Genomic DNA, 16151 nt, shown 5'->3' on the forward strand with positions numbered 1-16151 from the left:
AAAATAAATAGGTATTTTTTTACCCTAAACCCCACCAGTTTCGGACGCCCCTGATTACAAATTTTGACATTTGATGTTTGAACTCGTTTAGGTGTATAAAAGTTATTATATGTGCCAAATTTTGTAATTTTATCTTAAATGGTTTCTGAAATATTAGCAAAAACCTATTAGCCCCCTTTCAGGGGTGTAGCTCCCTTACCAAGCATTTTTCGATACATGTTTATAGGAAACTTTTGTCTTAGAATTGAATATCCTATCACCTGTTTAAATTTGTAACAATAAAACCGGAACACCCTGTACATTCTACAATAATGTGTGAAGTTGAATTTCACACATCGAAATCAATACGCGAAGTTAGCCATTTTTTATTAAGAAATTTTGGTGAAAAACTAGTAGCGTAGAATTGTCATAAATTTTGTTTGCTTCTTGATTTTGTCCCTAGAAAATTTTGTTAAAAGTCTGTACCTAGTTATGTTGTAATATTGTTGGAGTTGCGCGACTTTCCGGATCCCCTGTATGTAAACCGTTTTTATAAATTTTTTTCTAAGACATTTTCTTCCTTTGAGGTGCTTAAATACAATTGAACATCTTTGTTTTCCTATATTTTTTAAAAAATATTAAATTATTAAAAATGGTACTTATTTTAGTGCCTTCTAATATTTTAAATTTACAAAAATCACAAACAAAATAATGGAAAAAGATAAAAACCTTCGTTTGTTTTTTATCTTTCATCGCATGACTTTTGAACTGTTTTGATTTCACTACCCACTTTTAAACGTAGAACTTAAAATAACTGAAATTAAAAAAAAACATTTACCATGCATCACTTATCTGACGAAAATACCTGGGACATCGCAAGTTTTGATCTTCACATTCAGAGGAAACTCGATCAACGTCAGACTCCTCTTTAACGCTGATGACGAGTTTTTGGCTTTTCTGTAAAAAAAAGGAAATAACAGCATTTACTCCCACTATCACGATACTAAATCTAAAATTGTGATTAAATTTTCAAGCGAGTTGCGGACTTTATATCGAATATTAATGGAGTTAACATTATTTCATTGACCCAATCCTGGCCACTGTGGAAGCATCATAAAAGACATTTCTGCGGTAATATCATCAGGCCATGATACGCATTTCGATAACGATTTGTTCCCAAACCATGTTAACCACATCATACGTTTGAGATTTTGCTAAATACATTTTACTGAAAACAGTTTCAGGTTTTAGGGCAAAATGGGATGAGATAAAGTGCCAGGTCATTGACACCGCTACCAACCGAAGAAAACGAGTGCTTAAACCATTGTTTTAACATTCCAAAAATGACAAACAAGAACAGCAATTGTTATGAAAGCACAAATAATTATTACGTCCATTACCCACCCACAGCCGATATTAAAAATAGTGTCTAATAAAAAATCTAATAAATCTTCCTCCGATGACGCATATGTCAGGTAGACTAATCCTCGCACTTTATCACCGCTAACTATTATAAAAATATCGCTCATTGTCCCATTTTACTTACCCTCGAATGGGTGTCGATATGTGCGAGTTGGTCGTGTCTCTGCGCCACCACACACGATATCCTCACGTAAACGTATAACATGACCATCATGGGTATAAAAAATGAACCCATCGCTGAAAAAATCACATAACCCGTATTCTTATTGTATCTGCAGTTCTTCTCTTCGTGCCTTCCTGGCTCGTACCTGCAAAACAAAAACTATAATTGGATGCTCAATTAATTAGGTCTTTTCAGACGGAACAATAAGCAGGCGCTGTTGAAATGCTTTTAGGGGATTAGGCGTTATAAAATCGCCGCTTTGCTATTGTTTTGATACTAAAGTGGTTCGGTCTTTACTTATTATTGGAATTTATGAGGTTATAAAAATACGTAGGGGAGGGAATGACACTTTTACCTTTTATTTTCTTTGGTGGGATGCGGTTGTAATAGAGGATTTTTTTATTGTTGAAAGGGTGAGTAAAAACACCATTAAAGAGGGTGTTTAGATTTACAAAATGAGGTGAAAATAAACGAAATGGGCAGTAGGCGCTGGCTTTTGTGTTACCCCGTTATCTACTCTCAACAGATATATAACATTTCATGTAAAAAGGAATGAGAAACAAAAAAAATTAAAACATAGAGTATAATTAATATTTCGTTATAAAATATAATGTGTAAGCAGGAGTTTTTTTTTATAATTTTTTAACCCAAAGAAATATCAGTTATTATACAGAGTGTCCCACGTAAGACTTTCGAGTCTAATATTTCTGTTATCTGCCAACGAATTTTTAGGAAATTTAAAATGTAGAAAGTGGAGATACAATTAAAATTAAGCGAAACGACTATCACATTGTTAAGCACTAAAAATAGAAATACGTTGATTATGTTGTTAAAATTTTGACCTAATTTTTGAAAGAATTTTATCAAAAATAACTCTAAAACAATAGTTTAACGTCTCCAAGTACCATTTTGTTCAAGCACCTAATGGTGATACCTTCGAGTATTTTTTGTTGTATTCAACTAGTTAGTCCAATAAATGCAGTTCCTAAATTATGTTATTAACTTTTTGAAGTTAGAGAAACAATAAACGTCATATATCAATGTTATTGTCGCCCAACAGCCAGGGGTGACTAAAATTCGGTAATATCGTTCTTGTTTTTACAACAGCCCATGATTTTGCAACTTCAGCTACTTTTAATACAGATTTATCCTTTTTTCTGGTAAGCGGGACATCTTTCAAGAACAGATTTTTGCTTATAGCATTTTTATTGGCGATTAACATTTTGTTCTAAATTTTAAGTAATTCAGCATTTTTAAAAGGCATGTTAAAATCACATTTTAAGCGCTAAGGTTGTTTTAGTAATGTGATATTAATCTCTCTCTATCTACTAAGAACTTTATATTTTAAATTTCGTTAAAATCCGTTGGCAAAGTCTTAGGTGAAACACCCTATAGTATATTCAAAAAAGAAGTGAAAAAGTGAATACTCAACAGAAAACAAAACAATTAGGGCCACCTTGTTTTGGCTCTCGCCATTCGAATTTTAAGAAACCAAAATTAAGATAATCAGCATCAATAAATTTGTTGTGAACATTTGTGTTCATACATTATTTCGTAAATAAAAATTTATACGTCCGAAAGCTTTAAACCTATTTCAACAATACATTATGAATAAAATAAAAAAATTAAAACAAAATATAGTGGAATTAAAAAACAAAAGTATTTCTTACCCTCCCAAAGAAACCGGAAATTGACTTTTTGGCATATCATAAGGTGCAAACAAATTTCGAATCTTAGGAGCATTGATTTCATATTAAGTAGGCGGTAATCGAACCAGTAACCGAAGTGACTATTTTAATTTTTAATTATTCACACAAAAATTTGAAATTTTCAAAATTTTCAAAACATCGGTTACAAAATTTGGAGTAAAATAATTATAATGTATTAAAAGTACAGAGTGTTGCATTTTGCATTTAAAAAACCCTGTATATACAGGGTGTTTCACATAATTTTACGAGGCCTGTGCCTGTAAAATGCAATCAATAATACATATCCCGATACGAACTCGATTACAAATTTTGAAAAATTGGATAATCTTCTCTAGTTTGTCCACCCTTTCAAAAATTACAACATTTTTAGTTAGTTAATGATTAAAATAGATAAAGTAGAATCATATTCATGCCGTCTCTTGATAGAACAAATAATAATTGTTTCTGAAAAACTGCAGTTTATGACTATTAATGAAACAGTGATTAGTTTGACAACTGCTGTCATGGGTTTCCAAAAACTAAATAATTAAATGTGTATTTTTTGTATCCAGTGTTTTGTGACTTTATAGTATATTTTCGTGCCTACATTAGGCGCAGGCCTTGTAAACTTGTGTGAAACATCCTGTATGAGTATATCAATATTAGAAGCTTATATTGAGTTAATTTACTTTGAAAAACTGAAAGTAAAAAAGGTGTTATATTAAACGAATCACAGTGAAGAACTATCACTCGCTCTGTTTTAAATATTCAATGCTTTTTTGGCTTTATTATTAATGTATTGGTATTGATTCGGCTCACAGCCTTTGCTTATTGTATTATAAACAGCGTGACAGTGATATACCTAATTTCATTATTTTGATATTTGTCTGATTTTCTAATTTATACGAGATGTGCTTTTGCCATGACATTGACACATGTAACCTCATTCTGGCATTTTGAGTAGGTAATTTAATTTTGTTTTTAAATCATGTCCTTGCATTCATTACATTAGTTTGTAGGCAAAAAATTATAAGATGAGCTACAGAAGGAGAAAATATACAAACTCATATCAAGAGTGTTGAAATTCACAAACGTATGTCTTGGATAGTATCATCAATATTTGTCAGTTATCTGCCAATAGAATCAATTTTTGAACACTTGTTTTGTGTTAAATATGGATTAAAACCAATTTTATTTAGAACACACTGAAAATCATTAAAGTTACAATTTATGGAAGGCATACGTTCATGAAATTATTATAACACTTTCAGTAGGTATACGATCTTTTATAAACGCCTTGTTTAATTTTTTGTAAAAGAAAATTGTGGAAGGAGTAATTTGTATTGTTTACTTTAGTTCTACAAATACTTGTTTAAAACAATACAACTTGTACGATTTTTAAATTTTATTAATTAAGTACAGGGTGTTTTATAAAAACACAAAAAGGAAAAATGCCAAGTAAGATAAGATACCAGAAACATTAAAAAAATGTTTAACATTTATTTTTTGACATTTGACATTTTTTTTATGTATGTTGTTGCCGATAGCCTTGTATAAAAGTTATTTCTTTTTGAATTGCTGGTGGGTGTAGTGTGAATCAAGAACACGACATGACATTTGACACGACATTTGACAGCTTCTGAAGTTTTGGTACTAAAGTCAAAAATTAAAACTTCTCCCTGGCGTTAGGATTTTTATAGGGCTTGAATTACAGTTGTTACGATGATATCGAGCGATCAAGATAATTTGTAATCGAGTCATTCTTGGATCCGAAAACGTATGTCTGTAAAATGTCAAGTAAAATGACAAGTTGAAAGGTAAATTGACATGATCAAAAAGGTGATGATTATAATAACAAAATTTATAATTTATTTTCAAAAAAGAACAATCCTACTCATATTATTATACGTCGGCGACTAATTACAGCCCATTTCGCCGTTTTACCTTACGGCGGCGTGTCATCTTATTTGACGTTTCCCGTGAAGTTAAACATACGTTCTCGGATGCAAAGATGACTCGATTACAAATTATCTTGATCGCTCGATATAAAGGCTCTAAATATTATCCTCAAAATAGTTTTCCCAATTAAAAATGAAATTACAAATATCCTACATGACGGTAAAACACACTTTTGACGTACGTAACTAGCTCTGCGTTACTTTAATCACATTTGTTAAAGTGAGATAAATAGCTATGCAAATACGTAGCGAGAGAGGAACAAGGCTGTTTACAAACGTTGAAAAGAGATAGCTGTCTGGTACGTCTTTCGAATTATTAATTGATCCACACGGATATAATTTAAATACGACCTTTAGGTATGTTTTTTATAATTATTCGGTAAAAGTACAAAAACTTTGCCAATAAAAGCCACAAAAACCTTAAACATTGTTACAATTCAATACAGCTTCTTTGTTTTCTCTTTGAACAGTCTGTAGCAAAGGGACATGTAAAATTATTTTTCTAACAGAAATAAATAGGGTCAAAGTACAAAATCTAAACCTTCATAATTTTAAAATTCTTACAAATAATTTTTTTTAACATTTTTTACATGTTCCTTGTACTTTATTACTGGTCATTTTTCTTTTTTTGTTTTTATAAAACACCCTCTATGCGAGATTTTAATGGCATATTTTCGTTACTAATTAGGAAGTAAACAATTTTTTGTAATTACACGTTCTATTAAAAGAGCTTAACTAACCCTTCTCACATAAATTGTTAAACTACTGTATTATCATTTAGATCTGGTAGTTTACAGGGTTAGTTTCTTGCCAATATCCAAATTATTAAGCCCTAAGGCAGACCTCACAGTTTTTATAAAGATATGGCTATCTCATGTCATTAAAATAAGTTATAAAGGAAATGTTGATACTGATTAATGATGTTAATGTGCATCATACATCACCTTAAATAAAAGTATTTGCTACGTTCGTTTCATTTAAACTGTTTCAATGAAAGGTAATATTCGCGTGTTAAATACGACGTGGTTGAAATGTTGATTAAAAATTATTACAAACGGAACTAAAAATAGAACAATGTAACTAATATCATGAAATGGGTTCGGTGGAAGTAAGTTTTCTAAAAATAACTGATAGATATGTTACCACAAAAATCTGCAAGTTGTTTTTAAAGTACACAGTTACGTACGTACTTAAAATAATCGATATTAAAATTGTATGTATAGAAACTTAGAAACCCACTTATTTTCGCAAATTAAATCCTTCTAAATCACAAATCAAATAATAATAATAATATTATTATAATATATTTCAAGTAACTACACATAGTAAAAGAACCCTGTGTATAGAGACCACGTCAACAGATACATTAAAATGACAATTGAAGTAGTACTTAAAATCTACAAATTATGGAAAAATTTCTTGAAAATTATATATTGTATTTCCCAGTAGTAACTTTTTTTTTTCCTTAAATACAACATTTGCCGAACATTTGATTTCCTCTGATAATTTATTAAAAAATTTGCAACAGTTATAATTTATACTTTTCTGAAATAATGCAGTTCTATGTTTATTTGGAATCAAATGTTCTTTGCATCTGGTGTTATAGGCGTGGTTATAACTAGAATCCTTAAATTTGACTTTATTTTTGAAAACGAAGCACACTGCTTCATATACAGGGGTGTTCCGTTTTTATTATTACAAATTTAAACAGGTGATAGAATATTCAATTTTAAGACAAACGTTTCCTATGAACATGTATCAAAAAATGTTATGTTAAGCGAGCTACATCTCCTGAAAAAAATGCGTTTTTTAATGGGGGTTTTCCACTATTGCAGAATATATAAAATTATAAAAGTTGGAATAGCTGATAACCTTAAAGCACCTGAACGAATTCAAAGATCAGTTGTCAAAGTTTTTAATCAAGGGCGTCTTAAACGGAATTTAATTTTTTATTTTTATTCTCTTTATGGTCTGTAACACATATTGTAAAGTTGATTTTACTCAAAAACGATAAATTATATTGAAAAAACGCAAGAGACCTATTTTTTGTGAAAAACTATGAAGTTAAAAATTGTGTGACTGAAAGTGGCAAGAACAACAGCCAAACTATTTAGGGTACTTTTACCCTAAACCCCCCCAGTATAGGAGGCCCCTGAGTAAAAACTTCGACATTTTATCTTTGAATTTGTTGCACTAAATTGTGAAATTTTATCTACAATGATTGTTGAAATATGTACCCCTTTTAGGAGATGTAGCTCGCTTATTTAATATTTTTCGACACATGTTCATAGGAAACTTTTATCTTAAAATTGAATATTCTATCACCTGCTTAAATTTGTAACAATAAAAACGGAACATTCTTTATATAAATGCTTTATAGTTAAAATATTGAGTGTTTTAAATGCCTCTCTACAGGAATCTGTCTTTTTTAATTGAGCAATAATTCGGACAGCCCTCTTCTGTAATCGAAATACTTTATGGACACTTGAAGAATTACCTCAGTGTAGTATGCCATACCGCAACAAATTATGAAACGTACCAAAATAGAGTTGTTTAACTATATCCTTACTACAAGTTTTAGAAGCCGCTGAAAGGGCATAATCCGTTTTGCAGAGCTTTGTATATACATTGTCAACATGTAGTATCCAACGTAAAATCGCGTCAATAGTTAGTCCTAACATGGTCACATCGTTTATGCAGGAAAGAATAATGGAATTATCGAATACCAAAACATTTTTTACATTTTTTGATTTGGAGCTAAATATGATACAATTTGTTTTTTGATGGTTAATAACTAATTTATTATCCTCGACCCAGACATTTTTTTATGATATACCTCCGTAAGAACTGTAATCGCGTCTCGTATATTATTGCTAGTAATCAGAAAATTTGAATCATCAGCATAAGATACTATGGTACAACTAGGATTAGAAATATATTTAAACATGTCATTTATGAAAATCAAGAATAATGTCGGTCCCAGTATCGACCCTTGCGGAACGCCTAATTTAATCTTTTTTTTAGTCGAAGATACCGATGCTAAAGATACCTGTTGTTCCCTATTCTCCAAAAAACTTTGGAACCAATTAAGAGCAACTCCTCTAATACCATATTTGTGCATTTTAAACAATAAGATGTCGTAGTTTACGCAGTCAAACGCTTTTGCAAAATCAATGAATAAACCAATCGCTGTTTCTTTTTTGTCTATGGCTGAAACAATAGCTATTAAAAATTGAAAAATGGCCGTATCTATACTTTTACTTTTTATGAAGCCATGTTGGCAGTGTGATTTTAAATTATTAGAAGATAGAAAAGACATTAATTGCTTATTTACTACTAGTTCTATTGTTTTAGAAATACTGGAACACAAATTTATAGCTCTATAATTGGATATGTCAGTTTTAGAACCTTTTTTATACAAAGGAATAACATTAACAGTTTTCAGCTTATTAGGAAAAATGCCCGACTGTAAAGATAAATTTATTATGTGAGTTAACGGAGTTACTATTGTTAATGCAATTCTTTTTAGTAAGATATTAGAAATTCCATCTATACCCGAAGCACTTGAGTTACTCAAGCTGTTGGTTGTTAGAATAACATCATTTTCTGTTACACCTAGTAAAAAAAAATATTTACTAATATTCGATGTGCCTTGTTTACAAATTCATAATCAATTTTTTCTGAAATATGAGAAGTCGCGTTTAACGGCGCTTCAACAAAAAAATCATTGAAAGCGTTAGCTGTTTCGATTTGACTAAGTAGTTTATTGTTTTTATCTTTAATTTTAAATTCGTGTTTATTGTCCATTTTTCTACCAGTAGTTTCACTGATAATTGTCAATAATGCTTTATTTTTGTTACTTGAATTGAGTATAAAGTTGTCATTAGTTGATTTTTTTAAATTTGTTAAAGCTCTTTGATATTCTTTATTAATTTGTGCAAATCTTTTTTTTAAATTCTGGGTAAAATTTACACAAGTCTCCATAAAGAGAAACCGCATTTTTTAATTTAATCACCCAAGGTATCAATTTCAAGTTATTTTTCTTTGTCGTATTGTCTTTTGGCGAAGCTTGTTTAGAGAAACTTTGATCAAAAACCGTTGAGAGGCAGTCCAAGAATAAATTGAAAGCCAAATTACAATCATTTGTCAACAAGACGTCATTCCATCTAAGTGTAGCTAAAGTATTATGTATATTTTTTTCGTTAAAATTTCTTTTATATGAAAGAGAACGCGATTATTAAAATTATTGGATTTTGATGATGTTATTGTCATCGGACATCTTCAACGTTTGTATTTAATACCTGAACATAGTTATTGGTAATGATATTATGTATGCACTTATAGCCACGAGTTGCGTCTCGGAAAATCAAATTTAAGTTATAATGTTGTAATAGATCTACAAAATCACGACTGATATTCGAATTAGAATTAAAATTAATATTATAATCACCACCTATCACTACTCTCTTTGCTACTTGTGACAGATATTTAGAATATTTAGAAATAATAATGTTTTTGGTTAAAAAAGTTGAAACTTTTTTGGTATTGCTTCAGTTGTACAGGGTGCTGCATTTTGGATGTCCGAATAGGGAATCTCCGAAACAAAGAGGTTTTGTCAAAAACGAGTGATATATTCTGGGGCTCATTTTTTGAGAAAATAATATTGGTTAAAACCCCATCCCGCTATCGTCTTTCGTTCTCGACTTACAGACAAAAGTTGACATTTTGGCGAAATCTAAAAAAAAATCATATCTTCGTGATTATAGAAGATACGAATTTGAAATAAAGACATTATACAGGATTATTCATAAATGTGAAGCAATATTTGAACCTCAAAAATGACCTATAAAATGATGTTCATTTAAATAATAACTCGTGTCCTATCTCTACTGATAAGAATTTTACAGCCCTCGGAATGTGGGTATGGAAATTTGATTTTTTTGTAATAACTTCGGAACTATTTGACCAAATATTATAAAATTTAGAACATTTCCCTGTGACAACATACCCTTTAAACTGGTAATCACGAAAACCGGATACATCCACTCAATTTCCGGTTCCAGCAGTTGCAGGTCACATTTTCTGTGTTTTTCCATTTTTTTGCTCTCTTAACACCAATTTTTTATTGCCCAAATCGATACAGTAATTAATTTTGATTAAAAAACGCATAACCTTTAATACTCCTAAAATGGACCGTTTCAAAGATATTTTAATTTAAACTGAGGACTGCACAACGCTGAAACCAAAAAGTATGGATTTTGAATGGATGATATCCACGGTAACAAATGACCATGGTCTCACTAATCGCTGTCAGGCATCTGTCAACTTTGTCATTGGACGATTATTAGACAATTAATCGAAAATATTTAATAAAAGAGGTTACCTCAGATTCCAAACATAACTTAGAATAAATCCAAATAGATCTCGTAGCATTTAATTCATAAAAAATTCACAAAAATTTATCGTCAAAGTTAACAGATGCCTGGCAGGGATTTATGTGACTATGGTCATTGGTTTCCGTGGATACCACTTATTCAAAATCCCTATTTTTTTGATTTCAGTGTTGTGCAGTTTTCAGTTTAAATTAAAATATCTTTGAAACGGTCCATTTTAGGGGTATTAAAGGTTATGCGGTTTTTAATCGAAATTGATTACTCTATCGATTTGGGCAATAAAAAATTGGTCTTAAGAGAGCAAAAAAATGGAAAAACACAGAAAATGTGACCTGCAACTGCTGTAACCGGAAATTGAGTGGATGTATCCGGTTTTCGTCATTACCAGTTCAAAGGGTATGTTATCACAGGGAAATGTTCCAAATTTTTTAATATTTGGTCAAATAGTTTTAAAGTTACTACAAAAAAATCAAATTTCCATACCCACGTTCCGAGGGCTGTAAAATTCTTATCAGTAGAGATAGAACACGAGTTATTATTTAAATTAACATCATTTTATAGGTCATTTTTGAGGTTCAAATATTGCTTCATTTTTATGAATAACCCTGTACATTCTAAAGACATTATAAAAGGTACTTTTTTACGAGGAATTTAAAAATGTAGTTAACAATTTTTTTCAGTTATTGGCTTAGCCATAATAAGATAAACTTGTATTTTTTTAAATAGAAATCATACGCGGCTATGGAAATTTTGAAAAGCTTATTTTTTTCTGATCTAAAAAATATAAATTTGTAAGAAAATATTTTTTTATAATTATACTTAAAAAGTGAAATACATATTTTGTTTCATAATAGTTGGCCATAGAAAAACTATTTCACTCCAAATGTGTAAATAATAATCAATAAGACTTTTGTGAACTGTAAAATAGATGAAAAAATAGATACAATTATAAAAATTTAAAAAATACGATACGGATGATGTATTTATCAAATATGCGAGCGCCTCAGAACAAAATTGTTACATATTTTTAATAAATCCAAAAATAGGAAAAAAACAAATGTGTCAACAGTCAACACAATTAGAAAAAAACATTTTTTTGATGAACTAATGGAGGTAGGATAACGTTTCACATAGACGGAATTTGGGTATTTGAATAGTCATATCGTCATTTTTGTGTCATATAAAATATATTTTATTGAAGAATTAAAGCGGTTTTTTTACAACACTCTATGTATCACTAGAAGATACAAAGGTAATGTTAGCTTGTTTAAAAAAAAAACAAAGAAATGTTATTAGTCGCCAATAAGTTGATTTACAATTTATTTTGCATTTTTTTCATTACTTAGTACTTAGAAAACTCTTTCATTAGTGACACTGGTTCAATAATATAGTTTAAATCCTTTTAGTTGAAGATGCAACATTTTTTCATTGCCAACTACGAAGAAAAATCAAAGATAATTTTTTGCTAAAAATGTATTATAATAATTTGTTACAAATATATATTTTTTAGATAAGAAGAAAACAAGCTTTTTAAAAATGACATAGCCATCTATGATTCCCATTTAAAAAAATACAAGTTTATTTTATTACGGCTAAACAAAGAACTGAAAAAAATGTTAACTGCATTATTAAATTCTACGTAAAAAAGTGTCTGTATAATGTCTTTATTTCAAATATGTGTCTTCTATAATAATGAAGATATGATTTTTTTTAGATTTCGCTAAAATGTCAATTTTTGTCTATAAGTCGAAAACAAAAGACGATAGGGTTTTAACCAATATTATTTCCTCAAAAAATGAGCCCCAGAATGTATTACTCGTTTTTTCCTAAACCTCTTAGTTTCGGAGATTCCCTATTCGGACATCCAAAATGCAGCACCCTGTACATCTGTACAAAGTATAAAACCATTTTTTACAATTTGCTAATAACTTGAAAGGTATGCGAAAAGCTTAATAACCGGGAATCCTGACCGATAGCACAAATTTAACCTTTACCTATGTTCTGGGAAGTTCAAATCCATTGGGAAAACCGGAAAATTCCGGGTCTATTGGAGGCTATTAACGCATTCATAAAACACCAACTGTGAAATTAGTTTAGTTGAAGTAAAAATTACCTCATTGGATTTCAAACAAGTTTTTATTAATTTACGATTCACGAACAGTTTTTTCTTTAATTTTATTAGTTTTGTCTCAGTGAAAATCTATTATAATCCATTTAATACAAGTAAATGCACTAACACTATAAAAGACAAATCTTTTACTATAGCTTATAACTTTGAAAAACAAAAAAGTTGCATCACGTTGTTCCTAATTTTATTCAAAACTAAAAACCGAAAAATTTAAAACATTATGTGAATTTAAACTATCTGTTCGTGTATAAAGTTATCTTTATGGATAAAATTGAGGCCACATTTTATTTCATTTACGAAGTTACGAATATTTCAAAAAAATACCATTTAAAAACCTAAAAATTGACGTTCAATAAAATTTGTTTGTTTTTTCAAACTTAAAAAGTTCTTGTTTATGTTGAACAATATAGAAGAGGGCCTTAGATTCCCAACCTCGTCTAACAAATGCGAGCTTTCTGACTTGAAGTTCGCATCATTATGTGGTGCGACTTGAAATTTATAAACCCGTGGAATGTCAACGTAATAAATGAGGACATGTTTCACCTCGTTGCGGTCTATCCCTTGACAATATTTTTGCGACTGTTTTATTTTCCACCTCTACGATATCAGCCATTTATCACTCACCATCCGAACATGGGCGGACACGTGATAAGCGCCGAGCTCATCCACACCACCAGGATCATGGTGAAGGCCAACCTCTTCGAGCGCCGTCTCCTGGAGTAACTCAGAGGCTGAGTCACGGCCAAGTATCGGTCCACGCTTATGGCACACAGACTCAGTATCGATGCGGTGCACAGGAGGATATCGAGCGAGACCCAGATGTCGCACAGGATCCAGCCGAGTTCCCAAGCACCTGGGGGAAAGGGTTAGTTGAAGATTGAGAGAAGTCGGGATTTTACCCATCAGAGTGTTGGCGACGGCCGGAGGCATAACGAAGACGCCCACGAGCCAATCGGCGATTGCTAGAGACATGACGAAGCAGTTGGTTACTGTACGTAATCTCTTTGTTGTTATCACAGCCAAAATAACGAGAGTGTTGCCGATGATCACCACGACGATGACCACGCTGAGGAGGCCGGCGAGGGCCAGTTTTTGGACGTGGGTGGTGGCGTCCTCCACGCTGGAGTTGGTCGTTAATGGAGAGTCGCGCAGGTTAGACGAGTCGTTCGACATTCTTAGTCATTTCTGAAACCAAAATAAAAATTGTAAAACATGATTCTGATCAAGATTTTTGCGATTAAGTGGTAAAATCAATTAGATTAATTAATACAGGGTGCGCCAGAATTCGCGCTTCAGAGAAAAATGCCTGGTAAGGTAAAGTACAAGGAACAATTTTTTTTTTCTTTAGGCTATTAGAAGAGGAACCAAGAAAGCTGTAGGTACCTATCCTAAATTCGACACTCCCAACAAAAACTATAGTAACTCAAAAATTACAGTTTTGAGAGAAACTGCATTGAATCTTTGATTGTTAATAAAAAAATCAAGGAATTGTTTAATATCATTGAAAATTGCTAAGGGTCTAAGTTTTAGTAATAATAATATTTCTTCAAAGACATTTTTTCTCATTGTTTTTGTATTTTGGGCCCTACATAAGCCATCTTACTCAAAAACCAATTTTTATGAATTCTATAGTTTTCGTTGGGAAAGTCGAATTGCAACTCTTACTAAATAATTATCAAAAAACATATACAAGATCATCAGTATCATTAGACATAAAAAATGACAAATGTCAAAAAATAAATGTCAAAATTTTTTGAACATTTTTTTCATGTTCCTGATATTTTATCTTACCTGAAATTTTTCTTTGGCACGCGAGTTCTGACACACCCTGTATACAAGGTTGAGTCTAATCCACACATAAAATGTAACGATATAATAAAAAATTGAATACATTACTATAGTAGATTACGTACCGAGGTGGGAGGTGCTTCATAACCAAGGCGAAATTAGAGGATCAAGCCGCGAAGCGCCGCGATTATCAATAAGCCGAGGCACGAAGAAGAAACCCACCGAAGGTTTGTATACTATTTTATTCGCAATCATCTTCTTTAAAGAACAAAAAGAATTTATCAAATTTTGAAAAACACGACATATGACAGTTCAGGTTGGAAAGTCAATTGTTAAATGAATTTAAAATGTCATACTTTTAAAGTTTTCACATGCAAGTTAATTTATTGATACCTAATTAGTTTATTTTATACTCAATGTTAAAAAGTGCTTTTTTCAACTACTTTCAGTAGATAAAGTAGTCTTTTATCGTCTAATGAAATAAAATAATTTTTATCTACTGTTTATATTCAAGAAATTCTGGTAGATGGGTACAAAATAGAACGAAATATTATATACGACGATAAAGACTGTTTATCTACTCGTGAAAAAAGCCCACTCGTGACTTCGTCACTTAACCTTTTCACTCGTAGATAAACAATTTCTTTATCATCTTGTGTAATAAATAACTATTATGATTGTGAATAAATAATATTAAATGCGGTTATAGAATAAATAATAGGTAATAGAAAACATAACTAAAAAACGAATTAATTAGAATTTAGATTTCAAACAGACTACAGTACAAAAAATTACACTTTTTTGAGTTGGAATTCACAAAAATTCTTTTTTTTTGAAATCGTACAGTAATGTACAATTTACTTTAATAATTTTCAACTCGGAAAGTGCCTTTTTACCGAAATAGTCCTGTAAAAACAGGAAATTGAATTTTAGGAAAACTTTTTCATGCTTTTCTCAGAGACACAGAAGGTAGCATATTGTCACAATAAATTTAAATTAAATTCTTTAATTAAAAATGGAAAATTTACGATTGCAAAAAAATTTGTACGCACCACGTCCGGAAAGAGCTTTTACTGGCCTAGTAAGCTAACAGGGACTCATCTATGACTCGGCCTGGTATTTGCTTACTCATCCAGTAAAAACTAACTTTCCGGACTAGATACGTAAATATCTATTTTGTCTTCAATGATTGTTCTTGTAGAGGTCGGCTACAGTATTAGTAACAACAGCTTTTAGTATTTTAAGGTCAAAATATGAACGGCTTGGAAAAAAACATGATATGCTACACCTATATTAGATTTTTTTAACTGTATGCGTGTGCCAAATGAATCGGCAATTGGTTTTTAATATTGTGCGCTAAATTGTCGTTTGTGTGGTTGACAACTAACTTTGATTTTTCCATTAATATTTCATTGTTTGAATAAAACTGCAATATATAGTTCAGGTATTTTATTGGAATTTATTACACATTTTTTTATTTGTTATTGCTTTCGTCCACTAAAAAATAATAAAGCAATTTAAAATAAATATTTTGGGGGGATGAATATTCGAAATTAAGTAATTTATTCGTGAAAATGTTTTGGTAATTCTGAATCCACTGAAATAATAACAGGAAAATCCCGGGCAAGTTTA

At 30.8% G+C, this 16151-nt stretch overlaps 1 protein-coding gene across 2 annotated transcripts in view; it reads right to left on the bottom strand.

Moving 5' to 3' along the window:
• Positions 1–16151, bottom strand: part of LOC123013358 (octopamine receptor 1-like) — a 36270-nt gene that overhangs the window by 4628 nt on the left and 15491 nt on the right. The window contains exons 2-5 of one of the 2 annotated variants that reach the window (XM_044411839.1): positions 13631–13916; positions 13356–13584; positions 1526–1709; positions 845–936 (exon numbers count right to left, since the gene is read on the bottom strand). In XM_044411839.1, coding sequence (XP_044267774.1) covers positions 845–936; positions 1526–1709; positions 13356–13584; positions 13631–13904 — 779 coding nt within the window. In that variant the 5' untranslated portion in view covers positions 13905–13916. Of the gene's footprint in view, positions 1–817; positions 937–1525; positions 1710–13355; positions 13585–13630; positions 13917–16151 lie in introns of both variants that reach the window. The other variant, XM_044411833.1, reaches the window with a different exon arrangement.

This window comes from Tribolium madens, unplaced genomic scaffold, assembly GCF_015345945.1.
Source record: "Tribolium madens isolate multiple individuals breed KSU strain unplaced genomic scaffold, Tmad_KSU_1.1 Scaffold_19;HRSCAF=116;Tcas5.2_LG9, whole genome shotgun sequence".
In the NCBI taxonomy this organism is placed as follows: domain Eukaryota; kingdom Metazoa; phylum Arthropoda; class Insecta; order Coleoptera; family Tenebrionidae; genus Tribolium; species Tribolium madens.